The 22,246-nt window shown below is 38.3% G+C and overlaps 1 protein-coding gene across 1 annotated transcript; it reads left to right on the top strand.

The window, feature by feature from the left end:
- Positions 1 to 4,098: 4,098 nt before the first annotated feature.
- NAPG (NSF attachment protein gamma) lies at positions 4,099 to 21,262 on the top strand. Its single transcript, XM_070747519.1, has 12 exons — positions 4,099 to 4,252; positions 5,880 to 5,947; positions 7,735 to 7,819; positions 9,693 to 9,710; positions 10,292 to 10,322; positions 11,711 to 11,820; positions 11,924 to 11,990; positions 13,690 to 13,760; positions 15,463 to 15,541; positions 17,280 to 17,359; positions 18,127 to 18,256; positions 19,453 to 21,262. Exons 1-12 carry the CDS (start codon positions 4,197 to 4,199, stop codon positions 19,600 to 19,602), a joined length of 945 nt encoding a protein of 314 aa, XP_070603620.1. The 5' UTR covers positions 4,099 to 4,196; the 3' UTR covers positions 19,603 to 21,262.
- Positions 21,263 to 22,246: the final 984 nt, after the last annotated feature.

Below are 22,246 nucleotides of genomic sequence, written 5' to 3'. Positions count from 1 at the left end.
TCCATTTTTGCTACCCCACTGCGTCCCCCCCACATCCGGGCAATAGCCCACTCCTGGCTGTGGCCTGTTGAGAACTGGATTGTGCAAGTGGTGGTTGAGTGTGCAAAGCCATCTCCTCCCTCCACCACTGTTGCTGGTCCATAGAGCCAGAAATATTGGTGACCACTATTCTCTACTATCTTTCCTTTTTTTTTTTTGCTGGAATTATAAATCAGAATATTTGATGCCACTTACAACGCAAGTCCTAAAAGTAGCCCTGTTGTAACAGGCCACACAGAGACATCATTCCAACATTACCTCATTTTTTATTTTGATAATCTTTATTGGGTTTTCAAGTTACAAACTAACAACATATAACTAACAACATTACCTCATTTTATCTAGCTATGCTCAGAACTGGGGTTTTTTTCAATTTATTCACTTGCAAGGTTGTGTAGATAGCAGTTGGTTCTACAATATTTCTTTACAGTTGAAAAAAAAGGACTTGCAGACATATGGTTTGAGACATATAAACGTTCTTTTGAGATATGAGGCACTCTGGAATGTCATCTGACAGGACCCAGAAGACAAGCTTTTTCTGTTACAGAATTAGTTTGCTGATAGTTGACATAGTACCTTAGGTACTGCTCCACCATTATGTTAGCTCATTCCGCTGCCCCTTTGGTATTCAGATGGAACACCGAACTAAGCCCCTGGGAAGATGCAATGGATTTTATAAACACTCTCCGGAACCTAGCTGTGAATTTAGACCTCTTGATCTGAAAAAATCCTTTTTGGTGCTCCATGCAACTGATGGGTAGGTTTCAGGAACAATTTCACCAGCTTGTGTGCAGATGACAGTCTGGAACAGATGATAACTCATTGTCCAAATCAGTGTTTTACCGCTGCTCTCTGGCAGTTCCATTATGAAGTCCATTGCAATCTCTTCCCAGGGCTGAGTAGGCTCAGCTACTCACTGCAGCAATCTGGGGACTTCCCCGGTCTCCTTTTCATCACTGTGCATGTTGCACAGCTCCTTACAAACTCCCTACATGTTGTGGTTAGCTCTGGCCCAGCTCCTGCCCCAAGGAATGTGGATGTGGATGTGGGAGAGACATCTACATGCCGCAGGCCTGTTTTGCTCCCATTAGAATCTGCCGACGAAGTCTCCTCTGACCAAGGAAGCTTGAGTGATAGGGAAGAGGGGAGTTTGGCAGACAGCCCAGGAGGAGATCAGTCATCTGTATCATCCCTGGATTCTGAACAAGAATTAATGACATATCCATGCATGTGTAGAGTGATGCATAGGAGACAACAACTGAAGGATTATTACAAGAGAAAATGAGGCCACCTGCGGTTGGGTGGGGCTGCTGTACAGTAAATAGTGCTACAGATAAAAGTGCAGCCTGGTGTTTTAGCCTCATGGCAGTTTATCTGATTCATTGTTTCGTCAAGATCGTGATTTTTGCTATTCAGGATTGTGTGTGTGGACTCTCTGGACTTTAGAATTGGACTCAATTTCCCAGTTATTGGGTGAGCAATTGGACTGCATTTAACCTGTGCCTTGTGTGTACCAGAAAATCCCTTTGACATTTAAAAAGGGAGCTGTTTCTGTTTTTCTGTTTATAAAAACTTTTGGGTTTTTCCTTTTATCGTGTGGTGTGTGTCTTCCTGGACTAATTACCCTGTAATTACGGGCGGTTGAGACACGCCGGCAGAACACTACACAGTATCATATTTGAATCTTATCCAGTCAATTTTGCATCTGTTTCTCTTTGGAGTACATTTTTCTATTTTAACTGAAATGTTCTGGATAATAACAGATTATGCTCTTAGCACATAATTGCATAATAGTTTTCATTCTTTCCACACATATATCAAACCTATACTTCTACAGCGGTGTGTTTCACTTTTTCACTCTTTCAGAGATGTTCTTGTTGATCTTTTTAATATTAGCTTTCTCCAATTAATTTCTATTTCTAAACTACATCTAGTGCTTAAAAACAAAAAGCAGTCACTCATTTCACAATCTTGCTCTTCAGGCTTCATTCACAAACTCAATTTTTTATTGCCCTCCCAAGATCTTTTTCTTAAAACCCAACTCTTCCCCCGTGCATTGGGTTGAGTGCTGAGAATTCCTTTGTAGAGATGCCAAATGGTTGAGTAGATGCTGGTTTTATTGTTTTCAGATGTTTTCTATTTTGCTTTATTGTTAATTTGTTTTTATTATTGTATACCGTTCAAGAGTCTCTATGGAGCAAGGCCGCCTTACAAATGTATTACCGGCAAATAAATTGTACCTCTTCACCAGTCAGGTGCTTCTGTATGAGGCATGGGGGATGTCAGTGGCATGAAAAGGATGGCTATAATCAGGTGATCAAATATAACACAGCCCCTAGGACAGAGTTCAATTGCCCAGTCATGCTCATCATTTGACACCATTTACCCCTCTATGGATGTTCTTCTCCCCAAATATGTTTTCTGGCTTGGTAGTATCAAGAAGGGCTTCACCTGCTAAACTTCATTTCATTTCTATTCTGACTGGATACAGGTAGTCCTCAACTTACAACCACAGTTGAGCCCTGAATTTATGCTGCTAAGTGACAAATTGCTTACATGAGTTTTGTCCCATTTTATGACTTTTCTCGCCATATTTGTTAAGTGAATCATTGCAGTGGTTAAGCTAAGCTTAGTGAATCTGACTTTCCCATAGACTTTTTTATTATTATTATTATTATTATTATTGTCACTACAACACAGCAAACAAGATCACTATGCTGGATTTCGTATTTCATCACCAGTCGGGCGCTTCCCAAGCACCTAGGACTGTGTGATGTAGCGGCGAATTATGTTTGCCGATCCCAGTAAAGCGGCCTTTTGCAATTGACAGATGGAGATTTTGTCAATTCCAATGGTTTTCAAATGTCCGCTGAGATCCTTTGGTACTGCGCCCAGCGTGCCAAGTACCACTGGGACCACTTTCACTGGCTTATGCCAGAGTCGTTGCAGCTCTATTTTTAGATCTTCGTATTTCACTAATTTCTCTAGCTGCTTGTCCTCAATAATAATAATAATAATAATAATTATTATTATTATTATTATTATTATTATTATTATTATTATTATTAATTGGATTTGTATGCCGCCTCTCCCTCTTGTCAGGTTGCAAAAAGTGATCACATGACCTTGGGACACATCACCGGTTGTAAGAATGAATCAGTTGCCAAGGATCTGATCATGGGAATGCTGCAAAACTCTGAAAAAATGGTCATGAGCCACTTTTTTCAGCACCATTAACGGAATGGTCACAAAATAAACTGTTGTAAGTTGAGAACTATCTATACTATGTCCAATGGCAGAAATATTCCCTCTTCACTGACCATCGTTCCTATCACCCATCTCTTCCCACTTATGACTGTATGACTGTAACTTGTTGCTTGTATCCTTATAATTTAATTCCTGATTGCTTATTTGTACCCTCTGATACAATTAATTAATTAATTAATTGTTATACCTCATGATTTTTGACAAATGTATCTTTTATCTTTTCTTTTATGTACACTGAGAGCATGTGCACCAGTGACAAATTCCTTATGTGCCCAATCATACTTGGCCAATAAATAATTTTGTTCTGTTGTATTCCACTCCATTCTATTCTATTCTCTACAGTTCACTGTCAGTTCTGGAGTGGCTGTGGAAGATGGGGAATTGTGGGAGTTGCAGGACACACATCTGGAATATGTTTGGCTGGATTGCGTGGGTTTAATTCAATAAACCATATTTCACTTCATCTTGAGTTTCTGTGCAAGCACATGAAATAATTTTGGATAGGATGGTTGGCTTCATTCGAATGTTAAAGTTTCTGGAATTCTAAGATTTGGATTCTAAGATTTACAGTTCTTTCCCTGCAAAAAGGATGTCTATCGGAGGAAGACAATATTACGATTTTTATGAGACGCGAGATGGTTAACGCTTTCCTCCCGTCGCTCTCTCCCTATGTCTTCTCCGGGGAATCCCGTTTGAAACGGATCGCTTTCCAGCAGGTATTAAAAGCTACGGATCTAAGCAAACCTAAAGGAAAGGAAACGCTTCTCGCTTTGCGCAGGCGCACCACTGGAAGCCCGAACTCCGCCTTTTGCATTGTTTTGGACGAAGCGGCTTTCCTTATTCCGCTGACGTCGACTCTTTGAATCGCCGCGATTCCGGCTTTGGCTGATATGGCTGCCCAGAAGATCAACGAAGGTTTGGAGCACATCGCCAAAGCGGAAAAATAGTAAGCGGAGCTTCAGGGACGGGGCTGGCTGACGGGAGGCAAAGCGGAAATGCGGGGCCCCACCTCCCCGGCAACTGGACAGGACGACGAGGGGGCTTTTTTGGCTACGACCATTTCCAGGGGGCTCCCAACGAGGTTCCCGGGGCGGCTGGTTTGGAGAATAGACCTCGCTGGGTCCAAATCTACAGCCAGGGAAGGGGAGGGGTGGCATTACGAGATGGGCTTGTAGATCCAGTGGATCCGCCTGTTTTAAAGATGCACCAAGGAGTGGAGGATTCCATCTGCAGGCTGTGCTGGCTGGAATTGGGCGTGTCTTGTGTCAAGGTCCCCTTCCCACTTTAGAAAAGCAAAGGGCTTCTGATCTGCAACCTCTGATCTTACTTAGACACAGGCAGTCTCGACTTAAGACCACAACTGAGTCCAATGTTTATGGTGTTAAGTGAAACATTTGCTAAAAGTGAGTTCTGCCCCGTTTTTAGGACTATTCTTGCTTGTGTGTGTGTACACACACACACACACAGAGGGGTGGGCTACTGCCCGGACCGGGGGGGGGGAACACGCAGTGGGGTACATACATACATACATACGCACACATATGTAGATTGTTCTTGTTCTGAGTTCTGGTTTTACCCCGTGTAATATTTTGAGTGGCTACGACATTTTGGTGAAATCACATTCACCATAATCAGGCTGAAGTTATTGGCTTCGTGCTGCTTTGAATATGGTTCAAATATGGTTCAAAGCAAATATTACATGGGGTAAAACCTGAACACAGAACAATCTACATACATATACCCATGAAAATCTACGTAAACATACATACATGCATATATATTTACTGATAAAGCAGTATGATAGATAGATAGATAGGTAGGTAGGTAGGTAGGTAGGTAGGTATGTTTGTTTTCATAGATTTTCACAGGTATAGGTATGTAGGTCTTGGCGTATTTGGATCTTTTCCCGCATAAGATTGAAAGAACCTTGGTGATGTTTTGATGAGGTCCCACTTGTCATCTTCAGCTGGTATTTCGGCTTCATGCTCGGGTGAATAACCCTACAGATTCAAATCCTGGTAAGGGTAGGGTTAGCTGAAGAGAGCAAAAGAGTTCGAAATAGATCTATACTAGTCTCCCTTTTCATTAACAGAAAAAAATATGTTACCTATGCATATACATATACATACATATATACATGTGTGTATATATACCAGGGTGATTCGACACAAAAAACATGTAACCCTTCCCTGGTACAGAGCTGAAGGGATTGGATACTGTAGCCTAGAAGTTAATTCTCTGCCTTACAAGGCAAAGGTTGCAAGTTCAAGTCCCAGTGAGGGTATGGCTAGCTGATGAGGCCAAAATAAGGCCGAAATAGATCTATCCTAGTCTCTCTTAATCTTCAGATTCAGCTAAAACATGTGACATACACACACACACATATATAATTGTCAATCAAAAAGGGGAACCTGATATGAGAATTGTCCATCAAAAAGGTGAATCTGAAATGGGAGCCAAGGTTTTGCTATAATGAATTGAAATTAGTGGTATGAAAGATGACATGAAAGCTGTGTCCATCCCCTCCTTCATTATAAACAATATTATTAATGGCTTCACATTCTGATTTTCAGCTTGAAAACTGGATTATTAAAATGGAAACCAGACTATGACAGTGCCGCTACAGAATATTCCAAGGCAGGTATGTCTTGTAAAATAAGGGAGTTGTTTTTAAATCTTAATTTAATCTGCAGAATAATGGTTAATTCAGCTTTAGGAATAGGATTTGATGTCCAGAATAACTTCAAAAGAAAATCTGACATTAAGTAAATTTAATTATTCAAATAAAAAAAATGAAATATCCATTTTCTTGATATAAAACTGTAACTTCTAATCTCATTTTGTTATACTGTACTGATTGTGTGTGTGTGTACAGAAATCTTAGCAATTATTTTTCTTTTCTAAAAATGTTTAATAAAAAAGATAAAAATTAAATGTATTACAAAGTCATTGTGGCGTATGCAATAAAAATGATTTCCCCAAACCCATTTTTATGAATATAATTTTTTGCTGAACCCTAATTCAATTCAAGTATTTATTGCATCATACTTAGTCCACAGATGAGCTATTGATAAAAATAGTATGCTTTGATTTACTAACAAATTAATTAATTAATTAAAATTAATTTCATCCTGTACCACTGGATGGCATATATGGATAGTCCATATTTTTTTTAAAAAAATAATTGCAGTTTGCTGCCCTTTTGACACATTACAAAGCTTTATCTACCTGTGTTATTATCTAGTAACTAAAGATCTGAATGTTGTCTTGTCTCTTGCTTGCATGAAGTATATGTCTTGTTGCATTTTGGATAACCCATTTCTCTTTAATCTGGAATTAATTCCTGATGTATTCAATAACACGTACTGGGATTATATCAAGAAGACTACGTATACCAGTGATGGCGAACCCGTGCCATAGGTGGAACGTGGAGCCATGTCTGCTGGCTCACGAGCCATTGCCGTAGCTCAGCTCCAATGTGCATGTGTGTGCCGGCCAGTTGATTTTTGGCTTGCACAGAGGCTCTGGGAGGGCATTTTTGGTTTCCAGAGACCCTCCAGGGGGATGGGGGAGGGCATTTTTACCCTCCCCTGGCTCCAGGGAAGCCTTTGGAGCGTTGCTGGCTGGGGAATTCTGGGAGTTGAAGTCCATACATCTGGCCAAGGTTGAGAAACATTGCTTTGGAGCCTGGGGAGGGTGAAACACGAGCCTACTGGGCCCACCAGAAGTTGGGAAACAGGCCATTTCTGTCCTACACAGGGCCCCCCGGAGGAGGGGTGGAGAAGCTGTTTTTGAATTATGGGTGTGGGCACTCACACATGTACAATAATGCACATGCATGCTTTTTCAGCATCCAAGGAAAAAAAGCTTCGCCATCACTGACATATACAGTACTTTTATTTTAAGCTTATAGGACGTTTGTGAAAAGAGATAGCAGACAACTGTTGGATTGGTTAGTTTCCCTAAAAACCTATAGATCAGGAGTCATCAATTCATTTGGAACAATGGGCACACTTGAAAACTCAACAATGGCTTTTAGCTATTAAAAATACATATTGTCAACCAAAAAAACCCCCTCTTTAGGCAATTATCTTTTTTAGAGCAAGTGGGCAAACTTTATTTAACTTTATTTACAGCTCAGGGCTATTGGAATATGTGATTTTCATTTTCAATGAATGATTAAAGGATAACAGAATGCTCTCCTAAATTAAAATAATGCTTAAAGTTAAGGTTTTACTTGGGATATATAAAAATGTATTCAGTTGTGGCAGCAGCAAGGAAAGCATGCATACAAATGCCACATCAGGCTCCCAAACTTTGGCTAAAATGCTGGATAAGAACAGTTTTCAAACAATAAATTGTGTCTTTTAAAAATTGCTTAAGTTATTTCCCAAAAGCAATAATGTTCTTTTTGATTATTTTTTGCAGCTGTTGCTTTTAAAAATGCCAAACAATTTGAACAAGCAAAAGAAGCTTATTTTAAAGAAGCACTATCCCATGAAAATAATAAAGCGTATCTTTTCATTATTTGTTGTTTCTCTCTTAAGTAATTGGAGATCATGTTGGGTTTATATTAATATTAATTTATGCTTATTCCAAACATATAATTGTATGTTGTCATATTTAAGGGTGTTTTAACAAAAAATTAATAGACAACTATTCCTTGCAATAAGAAAACTTTATTGTACCTATGTATATTCAGGTTCAATTTTGTGATTAATTATGTAATTAAATAGCAAATTCTTGCTTATAGAACATGCTTGTTAAATCAACTTTGTAATGTTTCCAGACCTCCCAGTGACCCATTAATGTGTATTCAGTGAGATTTTTATTTCTATTGAAAAATAGTTTTGGGTCCTATTCTTTTTAATATGTTTGTGAGTGACATAGGGGAAGGTTTGGTAGGGAAGGTTTGCCTATTTGCTGATGACTCTAAAGTGTGCAATAGGGTTGATATTCCTGGAGGCGTCTGTAATATGGTAAATGATTTAGCTTTACTAGATAAATGGTCAAAGCAATGGAAACTGCAGTTTAATGTTTCCAAATGTAAAATAATGCACTTGGGGAAAATGAATCCTCAATCTGAGTATTGTATTGGGAGTTCTGTGTTAGCAAAAACTTCAGAAGAAAAGGATTTAGGGGTAGTGATTTCTGACAGTCTCAAAATGGGTGAACAGTGCAGTCAGGCGGTAGGGAAAGCAAGTACGATGCTTGGCTGCATAGCTAGTGGTATAACAAGCAGGAAGAGGGAGATTATGATCCCGCTATATAGAGTGCTGGTGAGACCACATTTGGAATACTGTGTTCAGTTCTGGAGACCTCACCTACAAAAAGATATTGACAAAATTGAATGGGTCCAAAGACGGGCTACAAGAATGGTGGAAGGTCTTAAGCATAAAACGTATCAGGAAAGACTTAATGAACTCAATCTGTATAGTCTGGAAGACAGAAGGAAAAGGGGGGACATGATCGAAACATTTAAATATGTTAAATGGTTAAATAAGGCCCAGGAGGGAAGTGTTTTTAATAGGAAAGTGAACACAAGAACAAGGGGACACAATCTGAAGTTAGTTGGGGGAAAGATCAAAAGCAACATGAGAAAATATTATTTTACTGAAAGAGTAGTAGATCCTTGGAACAAACTTCCAGCAGACGTGGTAGATAAATCCACAGTAACTGAATTTAAACATGCCTGGGATAAACACATATCCATCCTAAGATAAAATACAGAAAATAGTATAAGGGCAGACTAGATGGATCATGAGGTCTTTTTCTGCCGTCAGTCTTCTATGTTTCTATGTTTTCAGTAACTGGCATTGAAATAGCAAATACGTTTCTTTCATATCGCATCTGTGAGGAAGATTTCAGAGAATTCCTTCATTGGCCTCATTGCTTAACCATTCATGCAAGAAATGCTTAACCATTCATGCAAGAAATTCATTTAAGAAGATCCTACATATTTTAAAATCTTGCCTAGTAATGCAGTCTTTCTGCTTCTAAATATAATCTGGAATGTTGAGAAGTCTTCAAGAGTAATTCGAGCAACTTGGGATATTGTGGAAAAAAGGGGGAAGAGGAGGAAATAAGTTGCAGTGTGAAGTCCTCTTGCACATTTATGGATATGACTGAACTTTGAAATCTCCAAGGTTAGGAAATCATAGTCATAGTATTGGAAGCTAAGTACTTAAGAAAAATATTATGTTGATTCTGAAACAGGCATGGGGGCTAAACGATACATTCTGTTTTATCAGATTTCTTTTCATCAGGCTTCTGTTTTAAAGAGAATGTTTAATTGATGTATGATTATGAATTTTTGAAATTCCTAAACTTAAATTGGAATTATCCAGAAATATTTTTATCCTTGACTTAAAATAATACAAATCCAGCTTCTTCCATGCTGCAAAGTACGTATAAATATTTGTCAAATTAGATAATATATGATATACAATGATATACAATATACAATGATATCAATAAGAATTGATTGTCCATTATATTCGTACCTACATACATATAACCGTATCAAAATATAATCAAATATTGTTAGAAATTTGAGCATTTTGGAAGTGAGACATGTATAACTATAATGCTTTCAAACACTTTCTCTGTCTCTCCCCCTTGCTCTCCATATTTTGTAGAAAAAAATGGTCTTTTCAAGTATGCTGATTTTCTATTGACATTTAGAATGTCCACTTTTGATATATGTCACCATTTCTCCTTGGTTGAGAAACCAGTTGTAGCCAGACTCAGCTGAACACATAGGCAGAAGACTGGAGGTCTCAGATCTCTTTTTCCAGAAGTTAATTGTTTTTATTTAAAAAAACAATTTATATAACTGTTCATCTTCTATCAAACTCTAGATGGGTCCAAATCAGCAGTTACTACTAATAAAACAATACAGTACATAAATATATTGAAACCATCCTATATTACCATGAGATGTTTATTTAATTTGCTCAGTTATATTTGTAATTTCTTTTTTCAGGGCTTATGAACAAGCAGGAATGATGCTAAAGGTACGACGGGTTTTTTTTAATGAAGACCTTTAGTTAAAACTAAATATTAGAATGACCTGTGCAATATTCATGTTTCATTTGATAAAGCTGTTTGGGGATCCATGATTCACAGTTCTGTGTAGACTTACAATTTCTCCTTTGTTTTGAATTCCATTTAATGTGCACTTTCTTTATAGAATTATTAACTCACCTGTGTTGTCTAATCAGATATTTGGAACCCACCCTCCCATCCATTCATTCATCCATCCATCTAGTTTTAGAAAATGAATTCATAACTTTAGCTTTGGCACACACTGCAGATAATGCATACTTGAAAAAGTTATTCTTGTAAAATAATGGAAATTTTCCCAGAACAATTCATTGTTAGAGCAAAAGAACAGTTTTCTGCTTTTCTCGCTCACTTACATATGCATCACTTTATATGGCATTTGGAAAGCCTTCACAGATCAATGATAGATTAAAAAGGGGGAAATTAGCCTTTCAAAATATTTTCAATCACATTGGGATTTTATTATTATTATTATTATTATTATTATTATTATTAATTAAATTTGCAAGCCGCCCCTCTCCGTACACTCGGGGTGGCTCACAGCAATAGTAAACACAATGTAAAATACAAATCTAATATTTAAAAACTAAAAAACTCATAATTAAAAAACATACACACAACATACCATATACAAATTATATAGGCCTGGGGAAGATGTCTCAATTCCCCCATGCCAGACAACAGAGGTGGGTCTTAAGAAGTTTACGAAAGGCAAGGAGGGTGGGGGCAATCCTAATCTCTGGGGGGAGCTGGTTCCAGAGGGTCGTGGCCACCACAGAGAAGACTCTTCCCCTGGGTCGCGCCAGCCGACATTGTTTAGTCAACAGGCCAACGCTGTGGGACCTAACTGGTCGCTGAGATTTGTGCGGCAGAAGGTGGTCCCAGAGATATTCTGGTCCGATGCCATGAAGGGCTTTATAGGTCATAACCAACACTTTGAATTGTGACCGGAAACTGATTGGCAACCAATGCAGACTGCGGAGTGTTGATGAAACATGGGCATACCTAGGGAAGCCCATAATTGCTCTCGCAGCTACATTCTGCACGATCTGAACTTTCCGAACATTTTTCAAAGGTAGCCCCATGTACCATCCCAATCAATTGCCTCTGGGCAGTTAACAGTCCAATATAAAAAATCTCTTTACAGATACTGAATTGCTGTAACTTTTTACTCTGTTGACTATTTCCATCTATCAGAAATTGCTCACTATTACTCAATAGTGAGTTAGCAAAATATGTGATGATTTTTTAATTAGATTAAAATGTTGATAGTAACTTATTTTATACTTCCTGAGAAACAGGAAGTTCTTCTTCCTGGCTCTTTTTCTTTCATCTTCAGGAAATGAAAAAACATCATGATGCAGTGGAACTGATTCAGAAAGCCAGCATGATGTACCTGGAGAATGGAACCCCTGACACAGCTGCTATTGCACTTGATCGGGCTGGGAAGTAAGTCTGAAATCACTAGCTATTAGTTTCTTACCTGGAATAGAAGGCAGATTTCTTTAGCTCTTTGAGTAACTGAATAATAATGTTGAATCTTTTATTTTAGGGTAATAGAAAACATAAATCCAGACAAAGCTATAGAGCTATATCAACAAACAGCTTCAGTATTTGAAGTAAGTCCCCTAAAACTGTAAAATAAAATACTTTTTAACTAAGAATGCTGAAAGTGATCAGTCGTTCCACTGTTGCAAATTTAACATTGAACATTAAGAACTGGGGGTGTTTGGAAAGCATGTATTGTATATATTACCATTTTCTTGCCAGTTAACTGCTACGGATTAGTGGACAAGCTGATATGGTAGAAGCCATCTTTGTATGACTTTTCCTGCTTCTATTTGAAAATGTCATTTGTTTATGTATAGAGCAAGGTAGCTGTAGGCAGAAATGGCAAAATGTAAACTGGTTAGGTCAGTGGAACCAAATCTGGCCATAAGCTATCTTTTTCCACCTGGTCAACAGATTTCTCAGCAGGTTTCTAAAAATGCAATATCTGGCTTAATTACAATTTAACACTACATTGTCTTCAAAGCACGTTGCATTAAACTATCCCTTGTTGTAAATAAGCAAGCTTCAATTTGATATAATCCTCCCCCTTCCCTGGTACACCAAGAACTATTCTCAAAAGCATGGCCTGTTCTTGTGCAATTTTTGGATGCTCTGGAAGCCACATGATAATAGGGTGTGCTCTGTATTGCCTCAAGCAAGATGGCTGTGTTCTCACGCAACTTCTGGAGCATCTAAAAATCACATGATAAGGGGTTGTGCTTTTGTGTGGTCTTCAGAGGCTGCACAGTTTGTGGAAGCGCATTCTCTGAAGAGCATTCTTCAAAAGCAAAGGCTTCATGCAACTCAGAGCCACCTTAACTAGGCCACAGGGCCTTGTCAACATAAAGAGGACACTGCCCGAAAGAGGCGCATGGCAGAGTCTGGAGAGCATTGGACCGTGAGGGCAATCATACAATTTCCCAAGGCTTGCATGTGAGCCGCCCCGAGTCTTCGGAGAGGGGCAGCATACAAATCTAATAAATAATAATAATAATAATAATAAATAATAATAATGTATTGGGTGGCAGTGATGGCCCTAGGGCTAAAATCAAGGACTAGGCCTAGGCTTCAGGTCCAGTTTAGTGCTGCCACTGAATACCATTGTTTAGATTACCTTAGGTCAGTGATAATAATTTAATAATAATAATTTATTAGATTTGTATGCCGCCCCTCTCTGTAGACTCGACAGCGCTCTCCAAGGCTGAAAATCAGCTGGCCAGGCACACACCTATGTGCTGGAGCTGACACAGGGCAATATGGTGCCCCCCAATATGGCTCCCTGTGCCCCTTGTGGCACATGTGCCATAGGTTCGCCATCACTGCCCAAGGTGCTTGGGGAGGAACATATAGAATTGTTTCTTTTCCTGGATTGTGTGCGAGAGGCCAGCGGATTCATTTTCTGAATTTTTCACATTGAGTTGAAAGGGTTTAACATTAGTGAGTTAGCTTCACAGTTTATACTGATGGCATGTCTGAGATATTTTTAAAATAAGCCACTTTGAGAAATTGAAAATAATTTAGGGCCGGGAAAGTGTGGAGCAAATGTAGTATCACATATTAGCATGATGTGGTCATAAGTTATATCGTCTAGTTCATAAAATTGTATTTAATTAATAACCTGATCAAACTTTGTTTAATTCAAGATAAATGTATTTGGGAAATGGTATGTGTTTCAATCTGAGCTAGCTCAAATAATTCAGAAAACTTTAATTAAAGTTAACCTCTTAAACTTTGCCCATGCTTTTGTATTATTATTTTTTTACACAGAATGAAGAACGTTTACGACAAGCGGTTGAAATGTATGGAAAGGCTTCAAGGCTTTTAGTTAGAGGCCGTAGGTATGTGCATCATAAATGTTGTTGTTTTCAAAATCGGAAAAACCAGTTCTAGCTTATTTGACCAATTCATTTTAATAATAAAAATATTATTGGGCTAGGACAGCGGCTGCCAACCTTTTGGGCAACCGGAATTGATTTAATGGAAGCGGTTTTTTAGAAGACCCAGAGGGGACGAGATTTTGCATGCTACTTTCATCCCACGGATGAGGCTTTTCTTGTTTGTGGGGCCTGGTTTCTGGCATGCCGTGGCCCCGTACCAGTCCATGGACCGGGGATTGATTGATTGATTGATTGATTGATTGATTGATTGATTGATTGATTGATTCATTCATTCATTCATTCATTCATTCATTCATTCATTTATTTTATTAGATTTCTATGCCGCCCCTCTCCGAAGACTCGGGGCAGCTAACAACAATAAAGAAGACAATGTAAACAAATCTAATATTAAAAATAATCTGAAAAACCCCAATTTAAGAAACCAATCATACAAACAAGCATTCCATGTATAAATTCTATAAGCCTAGGGGGAAGGGAAAAATTTCAATTCACCCATGCCTGACGACAGAGGTGGGTTTTAAGGAGCTTGCGAAAGGCAAGGAGGGTGGGGACAACTCTGATATCTGGGGGGAGCTGGTTCCAGAGGGTCGGGGCCGCCACAGAGAAGGCTCTTCTCCTGGGTCCCGCCAAATGACATTGTTTAGTCAATGGGACCCGGAGAAGGCCAACTCTGTGGGGCCTAACCGGTCGCTGGGATCCGTGCGGCAGAAGGCGGTCCCGGAGATTGGGGATCTCTGGGTTATACCATATTATTCAAGTATCAGCTGTTCCATAATTCATATTTTAACAATTTTGTAACAAGTTTTTTTTAATAAAAAACCACCCTCAAACGATGAATCTTGTGATGACCTTTTGCTTTTGGTGGTTAATTAGGATGATCATGACAAAAAAATATTTTTTCTTCGTTAAAAGCTTTCTGTTTATGTAAACATAGGGTACTATTAATATATCATCTTTGTGTGTATAAATATTTATTTATTTATTTATTTATTGGATTTGTATGCCGCCCCTCTCCGTGGACTCGGGGCGGCTAACAACAGTGATAAAAACAATGTGTAGCAATCCAATAACAAAACAACTAAAAACCCTTATTATAAAAACCAGACATACATACTGACATACCATGCATAAACTGTAGAGGCCCAGGGGGAAAGAATATCTCAGTTCCCCCAGGTCTGACGGCAGAGGTGGGTTTTAAGGAGCTTACGAAAGGCGAGGAGGGTGGGGGCAATTCTGATCTCTGGAGGGAGTTGGTTCTAGAGGGTCGGGGCCGCCACAGAGAAGGCTCTTCCCCTGGGTCCCGCCAAACGACATTGTTTAGTTGACGGGACCCGGAGAAGGCCAACTCTGTGGGACCTAATTGGTCGCTGGGATTCGTGCGGCAGAAGGCAGTCCCAGAGATAATCTGGTCCGGTGCCATGAAGGGCTTTATAGGTCATAATCAACACTTTGAATTGTGACCGGAAACTGATCGGCAACCAAATAAGGTCTGAATGCTCATTTCTGGAGGAGTTTTTATTGATAACTTTAACTGCACTTTTAATATGGGTTCAGCATACTCTTTTTTCTTGTTTTTCCCCCAGTTGAAATAGTACGTTGGGTAATCTTGACCTTCTGATTCTTGCTTATTTTTGTTTTGCAGACTAGATGAGGCTGCGCAATCTATTCAGAAAGAAAAGAGTATTTATAAAGATATCGAAAACTATGCAACGTGTTACAAAGTATACCGCTACACATTTCTTCTGTTTTTGCAGGGAAGGGAGAGGGATTGTGTTTTATCTTTTGAATTATTTTAACTTGGGGGTTTCACTTCTAATTGTACACCCTTATTTGGATTCTTTCAGTTGATTTTAAAAGAGTTTTGCATGGAGAGGCCTTTATATAATCTAGATTTTTATGTATTTATTTAGTGCAATTTGATCACTAGGATCAATTTTCTCCCACTCTGCTTTAAAAATATGAATGTCACTCTTTCTTAATACAATTTTGGCATTCTTCAGTCATGATTAGATTTGAATTGCTATGAAATATTTCCTAGATTTTGTGGAAATTGTGTTGTCTGAGCTTTTGACGTTAGCTATCCTTTCTTTGTAATAACTAAAAACAGAAAATCTGGGCAGATAATACCCTAATACAAACTGATCTACAAATGTTTTGGTTACTATTAATATCAGCAAGGGCTTAGCTGGCAACTCAATCTTTCCACTTCTTTTGAGTCATCACCCCGAGGATAAAAAACAATATTCTTTCTATTTTCATGGTAGACAAATTGTTCAGTTTATGTCACTATGAAAACCACATGGGATCATTAATCGCACATAGATTTACCAATCCATGAAAAACATGTATTTTTAAAACACCTGAGAAGAAAACTTGATTTTCTCCTTGTGGTTACATGAAAAGTTAATATTTAATCATTCATTTGGGGGGATTTTTTTGACTTCCGATTTAATCTCAGTTGTGTGCTGTACTTTGAACTACATTCAATGAAAGAGATCATTAAGTGCCTAAAATTCTACTTTAATTTCATTCACAAACCCTTTCTGCATCTACAGTAGATGCAAAAGTCCTACCCTTTATTTGGAATAGTTTTAACTGACAAAATGAGCTAGCAATCAAAGTACATCATATATTTACATTCTTCTGTAGTCTTCACATTCCAGATTTTCTAAAGGGGTGATTATCCATAGCCTGTAAAGCAGGGGTGTCGAACTCACAGCCTGTGGGCCAGATGCATCATGCGCTGGCCACGCCCGGTTTGGCAAAGAGGGGAAAAGTCACGATATGACATTTGATGCTGCCGTGGCAATGCAACTTTGACACCCCTTCTATAAAGCCTCTCTATAAAGGATCTTGCAATCTTTGAATATATTCTCTGTTCATAGACGAACATTGTTCTTTTTTTGCTACTACATTATATTTCAGTGATGCCTAACCTTTTTTTCCTCGGGTGCTGAAAAAACATGGGTGTTTGCTATCGCGCATGTGCGAGTGCCCACCTCCCATAATTCAATACCTGAGGAGGGCAAAAACAGTTCCCCCCAGATGCCCTCAGGCGGGCCAGAAACAGCCTATTTCCCAACTCCTGGTGAGCCCAGTGGGCTTGTGTTTTGCCCTCCCCAGGCCCAAAGGCTTCCCTGGAGCTGGGGGAGGGTAAAAAGCCCCACCCACCCCCGCGGAGGCTCTTTGGAAGCCAAAGATGCCCTCCCAGAGCTTCTGTGTGAGCCAAAAATAAGCTGGCTGGCACACACGTGCACGTTGGAGCTGAGCTAGGGCAACGGCTCGTTTGCCTGCAGATGTGGCTCCGAGTGCCACCTGTGGCACCCATGACATAGGTTTGCCATCACTGCTATATCCCTTCCTTTCAATAGAAATTATTTTTTGGGTATGGTTTGGTTAAAGTGTGAAAAATAGTGTTTTTCTTTATAAATACTAATATTTGGTGTGTTTTTTTAAAAGAAAACTATTGCCCAGGTCTTAGTACATCTTCATAGAAATGACTATGTTGCCGCAGAAAAATGTGTCCGAGAGAGCTATAGGTAAGTTACTTAATACATTGGTTGAGTTTTAATTTAATTTGTGTTTACGAGGGCACCCATTTATACACTTGTTATTTATCTCATTATTGAGAATTACAAGCTTTCCCTACATATTGCCATTTATATATCTCTCTAATTTATTAGCACTGTTTTCTGCCACAGAAATTTAACTGTGGAATTTGATTTATTAACATGTACTTCTTTGAAGTGCTCAGGAAGCCAGCTGGCAATTAAACTGTACCTGGATAGTGTAGAGTAATTATGCTGCAACACTTTCATAGCATACTGCATTGTAATTGTTGCTTGGAATAATTAACCTGGTGATAAAATCCAGCAGAGAACGTAAGATTGGTGCGAAATGTAATTGGCAATTTGTGCTAGAAGGCCCGCTGTGCATAGGAACATTACAGGCAGTGGTGGGTTTCACTTATCTTTGCCACCAGTTTGGAATTGTGAATGTGCGTGCACTTGCTTGCTTCGCTTGTGCATGGCCAGAACCTTCTGCACATGCACAGATTGCCTGTGATGACATCCGGGTGGGTGGGTGGAGCCTCCTGCCGCCACTACTACTAGTTTGCCCGAACCGAGGTGAACTGGTAGCAACCCACCAGTGACTATAGGTAATAAAGTATACTTTAAAGAAGGCATTCCACAAACCAAAAGGCATTCTGATCATCATCCAGAATATTTATTTAAGAAAATCTGTGCTTTTCTTATTTGGATTTTAGTTTTCTCAAGTTTTTAAAATAAATGCTTAATTTCTTCAGCATACCAGGCTTCACAGAAAGTGAAGACTATGCAGCCCTGGAGCAGCTCCTAGAAGGATATGATCAACAAGATCAGGACCAAGTATCAGATGTTTGCAATTCACCACTCTTTAAGTATATGGACAATGATGTAAGTTGCTGCTTTTATTTACTGAACAGAGTAGCTGTTAAAATAAATGTTTATTTTAATTGAAAAATATAGATGATCTAAATCAGTTGGACCATTGATGAACAATGTGTGTTCATCAGAATATATACAGTATTTAAAATTGAATATTTGTAAGTTTCTGCATTCTCTTTACATAGCATAGAATAGAATTCTTTATTGGTGCATAAGTTTTCAATGTACATAAAGCTATAAGTGATAAATAATGATCATAGTCATCATAAAAATACATTCATCATAAATCATAAGATAAAGCAAATAGCGATAGTCATAGGATACTAAATAAGCAATAATCATAAATCATACTAGGAAACTTAATAAAACAATATAAATCCTAAAGATACAGCCAACAAAGCTATAGAAAAAGAGATAGGTGATAGGAAAGGTGAGAAGGATAATAGCCTTACTAAATAGTTTGATAATGTTGTGGGAATTAATTGTTTAGCTGAGGGGAGCAGTGGCGGGGTGTCCTTGTGTTTAGCTGTTCTGGTGTGCAGTGCCTATAGTGTTGTTTTGTGGGTAGAAGTTGAAACAATTTATGTTCAAGATATGAGGGGGTCTGTAAATATTTTCACAGCCTTCTTTTTGACTCATGCAGTATACAGGTCCTCAATGGAAGACAGATTGGTATAATTGTTTTACTTTTGATACCTAAACTACTGTCGCATCAGCACTTTAAATAAATGGTACGGAGCATGTAAAAACAGCTTAGAAGAAATCATTTATTTTCTTGTTTTCCTCTGATTTCTTGTTCTGGTTTTATAGTGTTTTTGGAGACGTTTTCCTGTCTGGAAAAGAATTATTGCTGTAATTTATTTGTTGTGGAGATCAACCTCTCCTGAGCATGTTTGAAAGCTTTGCTTTCTTGACTGCTTCATTTTATGTTTTTAGTAATAAATATTTTGTTTTTGTGTAGCAGTGAGATGCATATTAGCTCGCAGACTGTTTTCCTTAAGGTAGTTTATTTGTCACAAAGTGGCATTTGATCATTGGGTGGTCTATTGAGTAAATTTGTATTTTCCAGCTGTTTTCTTAAGAACAGAATACTCTTCACTGTATTAGATAGAGCTTACTACAACAAGGTTATCTAGTGCTTTGATAAATAATTGTGATGTGCTTTTAAAATGCAGGCGTCTCATTATTTTTTTTACCTTTGCCAGTATGCAAAGCTTGGCCTTTCGCTTGGTGTCCCAGGAGGAGGTAAGAAGAAAAAATCTCCAGTTACACCACAAAGTAAAGGAAGTGGACCAGCTGTATCAGCTTCTCGTGGAAATGAGGAAGATGATGAATATGCAGGTGGATTGTGCTAATTCTAACTGTTCTCAAATACTATGTTAGCTCTTTGCCCAGTGAACAAATTCCAGAGGCAATTAAAATGGCATCATTGCAATCATGAAATTGGAAAGAAATGATCTTGACTTTGGGATATCCGTATACAAAGCATGACTATGCACCTTGAAGTATTTCTGGATTACAATCTTTAACTATAATTCTTTACAACGTATTGGTTTTAATGCGGTACTTGAGTACAGTTAACCCTTCAAAAAAAGGGAGAGAGGAAAGAAAGGAAGTACTGTACTTATATTGGATTTTTCTTTCTAAACATCTGTAAATTGGGAATCTCTCATGGTTCAGTATCAACAGTCCTGCTAGTCATACTATTTCTGTTTTTGAATAATACCATTAAATTATTTCAAGACATCTAAAAATGTGATAGATTTCCTTTTGCTTCTTTGAATATAATATTTAATGACATGTTTGTCTATGATTTGAACAGGAATTCATTGAGGTTCCTTTGCCAGGAAAGCACAGGTTATTAGACACAGGAATTGTGATAACCATTGTGTTCTTTCAAAGTATGGCTGTCATGAGTTAGAAAACTCAATTCTCCTTCTAGTCCTTGAATCTAACGTGCAATGAAAAAATACACTATGTACTTTGTAAATAAAAAAAGAAAGAAAAAGATTGTTATACAGTGTTCTATTTGAAATCCCAATGGTCTAGAACCATTTGACATATGCTTTATTTCTTGACGATTCTTGGTATGGTAGAGCTCGTATTTTCAGTCTTTGTATAATGAGATTTTGCTGGAATAGTTTAAAATAATTTGAATTTTTGTAAATATGTATACATTAGTTCCTTCTACCTTCCCCAAAATTCAACAGTTCTCTTTTAAAGGAATTTAGTCAAATACCCAACTAGATTGTGGCTAGCTGTAATAACTGTTTATAATAGTGTATTATGTGACAAAGGAAAAATAACAGTCAAATGCTCCTTTTGGTTTATTCAGAAAATAGGCTTTTCATTTCTGGAATCCAGGAATCAGAGAGTTTTCAACAAATAGAGCATAAGAATGTTGAATCTAGAGCCAAATTAAAAACTCTGGTATATTGAAACTTTGACATAGAACATGGAATGACTAGCAATGGAAATAAAATTTTAATTCTAGATTTAATTATGCTTTCAAGATTGGAATTTGTGACAGTGGATCTATTTAATACATTCAATGTCTAGTTTTGAATGTTTAACCTACTTTTCTATATTATAGCTGGTTAAAAAGTAATGGATTTTCTGTTTCTCTTGTGTAATGCAAATTATCTGTGCTTTCCAAATAAATAATGCTTTGTTTTCCAAGGCATTATAAACACTTCCTTTAATTGGAACAAAAATGTAGCAGGGAAGACAATTTTGGAAGTAATTGCCAGCTTTCTGTGAGCAACATTGCAACAATAGCTTTGCACGAGTATGCTAAAATGTAATCCAATGTTACATGAAAGTAACTATTCAGAGTGACTTGTTTGTATATCCAGATGCTGTGTAAAATGATTTTTGCCATGTGAACTTTGTATTTAATTGTGCCCAGCTTATCTGTAAATGCATTAGAGTATGAAAGTTGTCATAATTGCCCTGCTGCTCTAACCTAAGAAACCCTGTAATTCACCCATACAAAATAAAAGTGGTAAACTCTAATGGCTGATTTGTGAACCTTATTACAATAAGGATCATCCTGTGGAAGCAATAAACTGTCAATCCTCAGAAAATGAGTATCAGGGTTCCTTAATTACATAGATACTTATCTTGTAGCAGTTTAATTGTACATGGGGGCTGGAACTCAGAATAATGAAAGGCAATAATGTCAGGTTGATTATTATAGTAATTGTAGACAGTTTGAAGTGGTCTCTGGTTTATGACCATGCCTTTGAAAATAGTTTGGAATGTTAAATAGCTAAAAAGGAACAGTATCTGTTGTGGTTAGCTCTGGCCCTGCTCCTGCCCCAAGGACTGTGGATGTGGGGGAGACATCCACATGCTGCAGGCCTGTTTTGCCCCCCCCCATGGAATCTGATGATGAAGGCTCCTCTGACCAAGAAGACATGAGTGACAGGGAGGAGGAGAGTGGGGCAGACAGCTCAGAAGGAGATCAATTATCTAGCTCCTCCTTGGATTCAGAACAAGAGTTAATGATACAGCCACGCATGCGGAGAGCGATGCATAGGCAACAACAACTGAAAGATTATTATCAAAGAAAATGAGGCCACCTGTGGTTGGGTGGGGCTGTGGTAATTAGTGAGGCTGCTATAAATAGCAGCCTGTGGGTTTGGCCATTGTGGAGGATTATCTGATCGTTGTGTTTCGTGACTGCTTTACTGACTGTGACCTTTTGTGTGCTGATTTTCCCCCGCTTTGAAACTAAACCAGGGCAAAGTGTGTTTCACTTTGTGAAAGAAGGACTGTGAATTGCCTCACAGCTGCAAGCTAAGTATCACAGAACTGATAAGGGACTTGTACAAATTACCAGTTTGTTTGGAGACGAGTGCTCTTTGCTATACCAAAAGAGGGCTTGGTTTAAGTGAATTTTCATTATAAAGAACATTGTTTTGAATTTTCAAACGTGTGTGTGTCTGAAATTTGTACCTGTGAATTTTTGGGAGGAGTCTACCAGAGAGCCCGACA

This window comes from Erythrolamprus reginae, chromosome 3, assembly GCF_031021105.1.
Source record: "Erythrolamprus reginae isolate rEryReg1 chromosome 3, rEryReg1.hap1, whole genome shotgun sequence".
Classification (NCBI taxonomy): domain Eukaryota; kingdom Metazoa; phylum Chordata; class Lepidosauria; order Squamata; family Dipsadidae; genus Erythrolamprus; species Erythrolamprus reginae.
The sequence above is the reverse complement of the archived record's forward strand: the minus strand, read 5'-3'. Positions and strand labels throughout refer to the sequence as shown.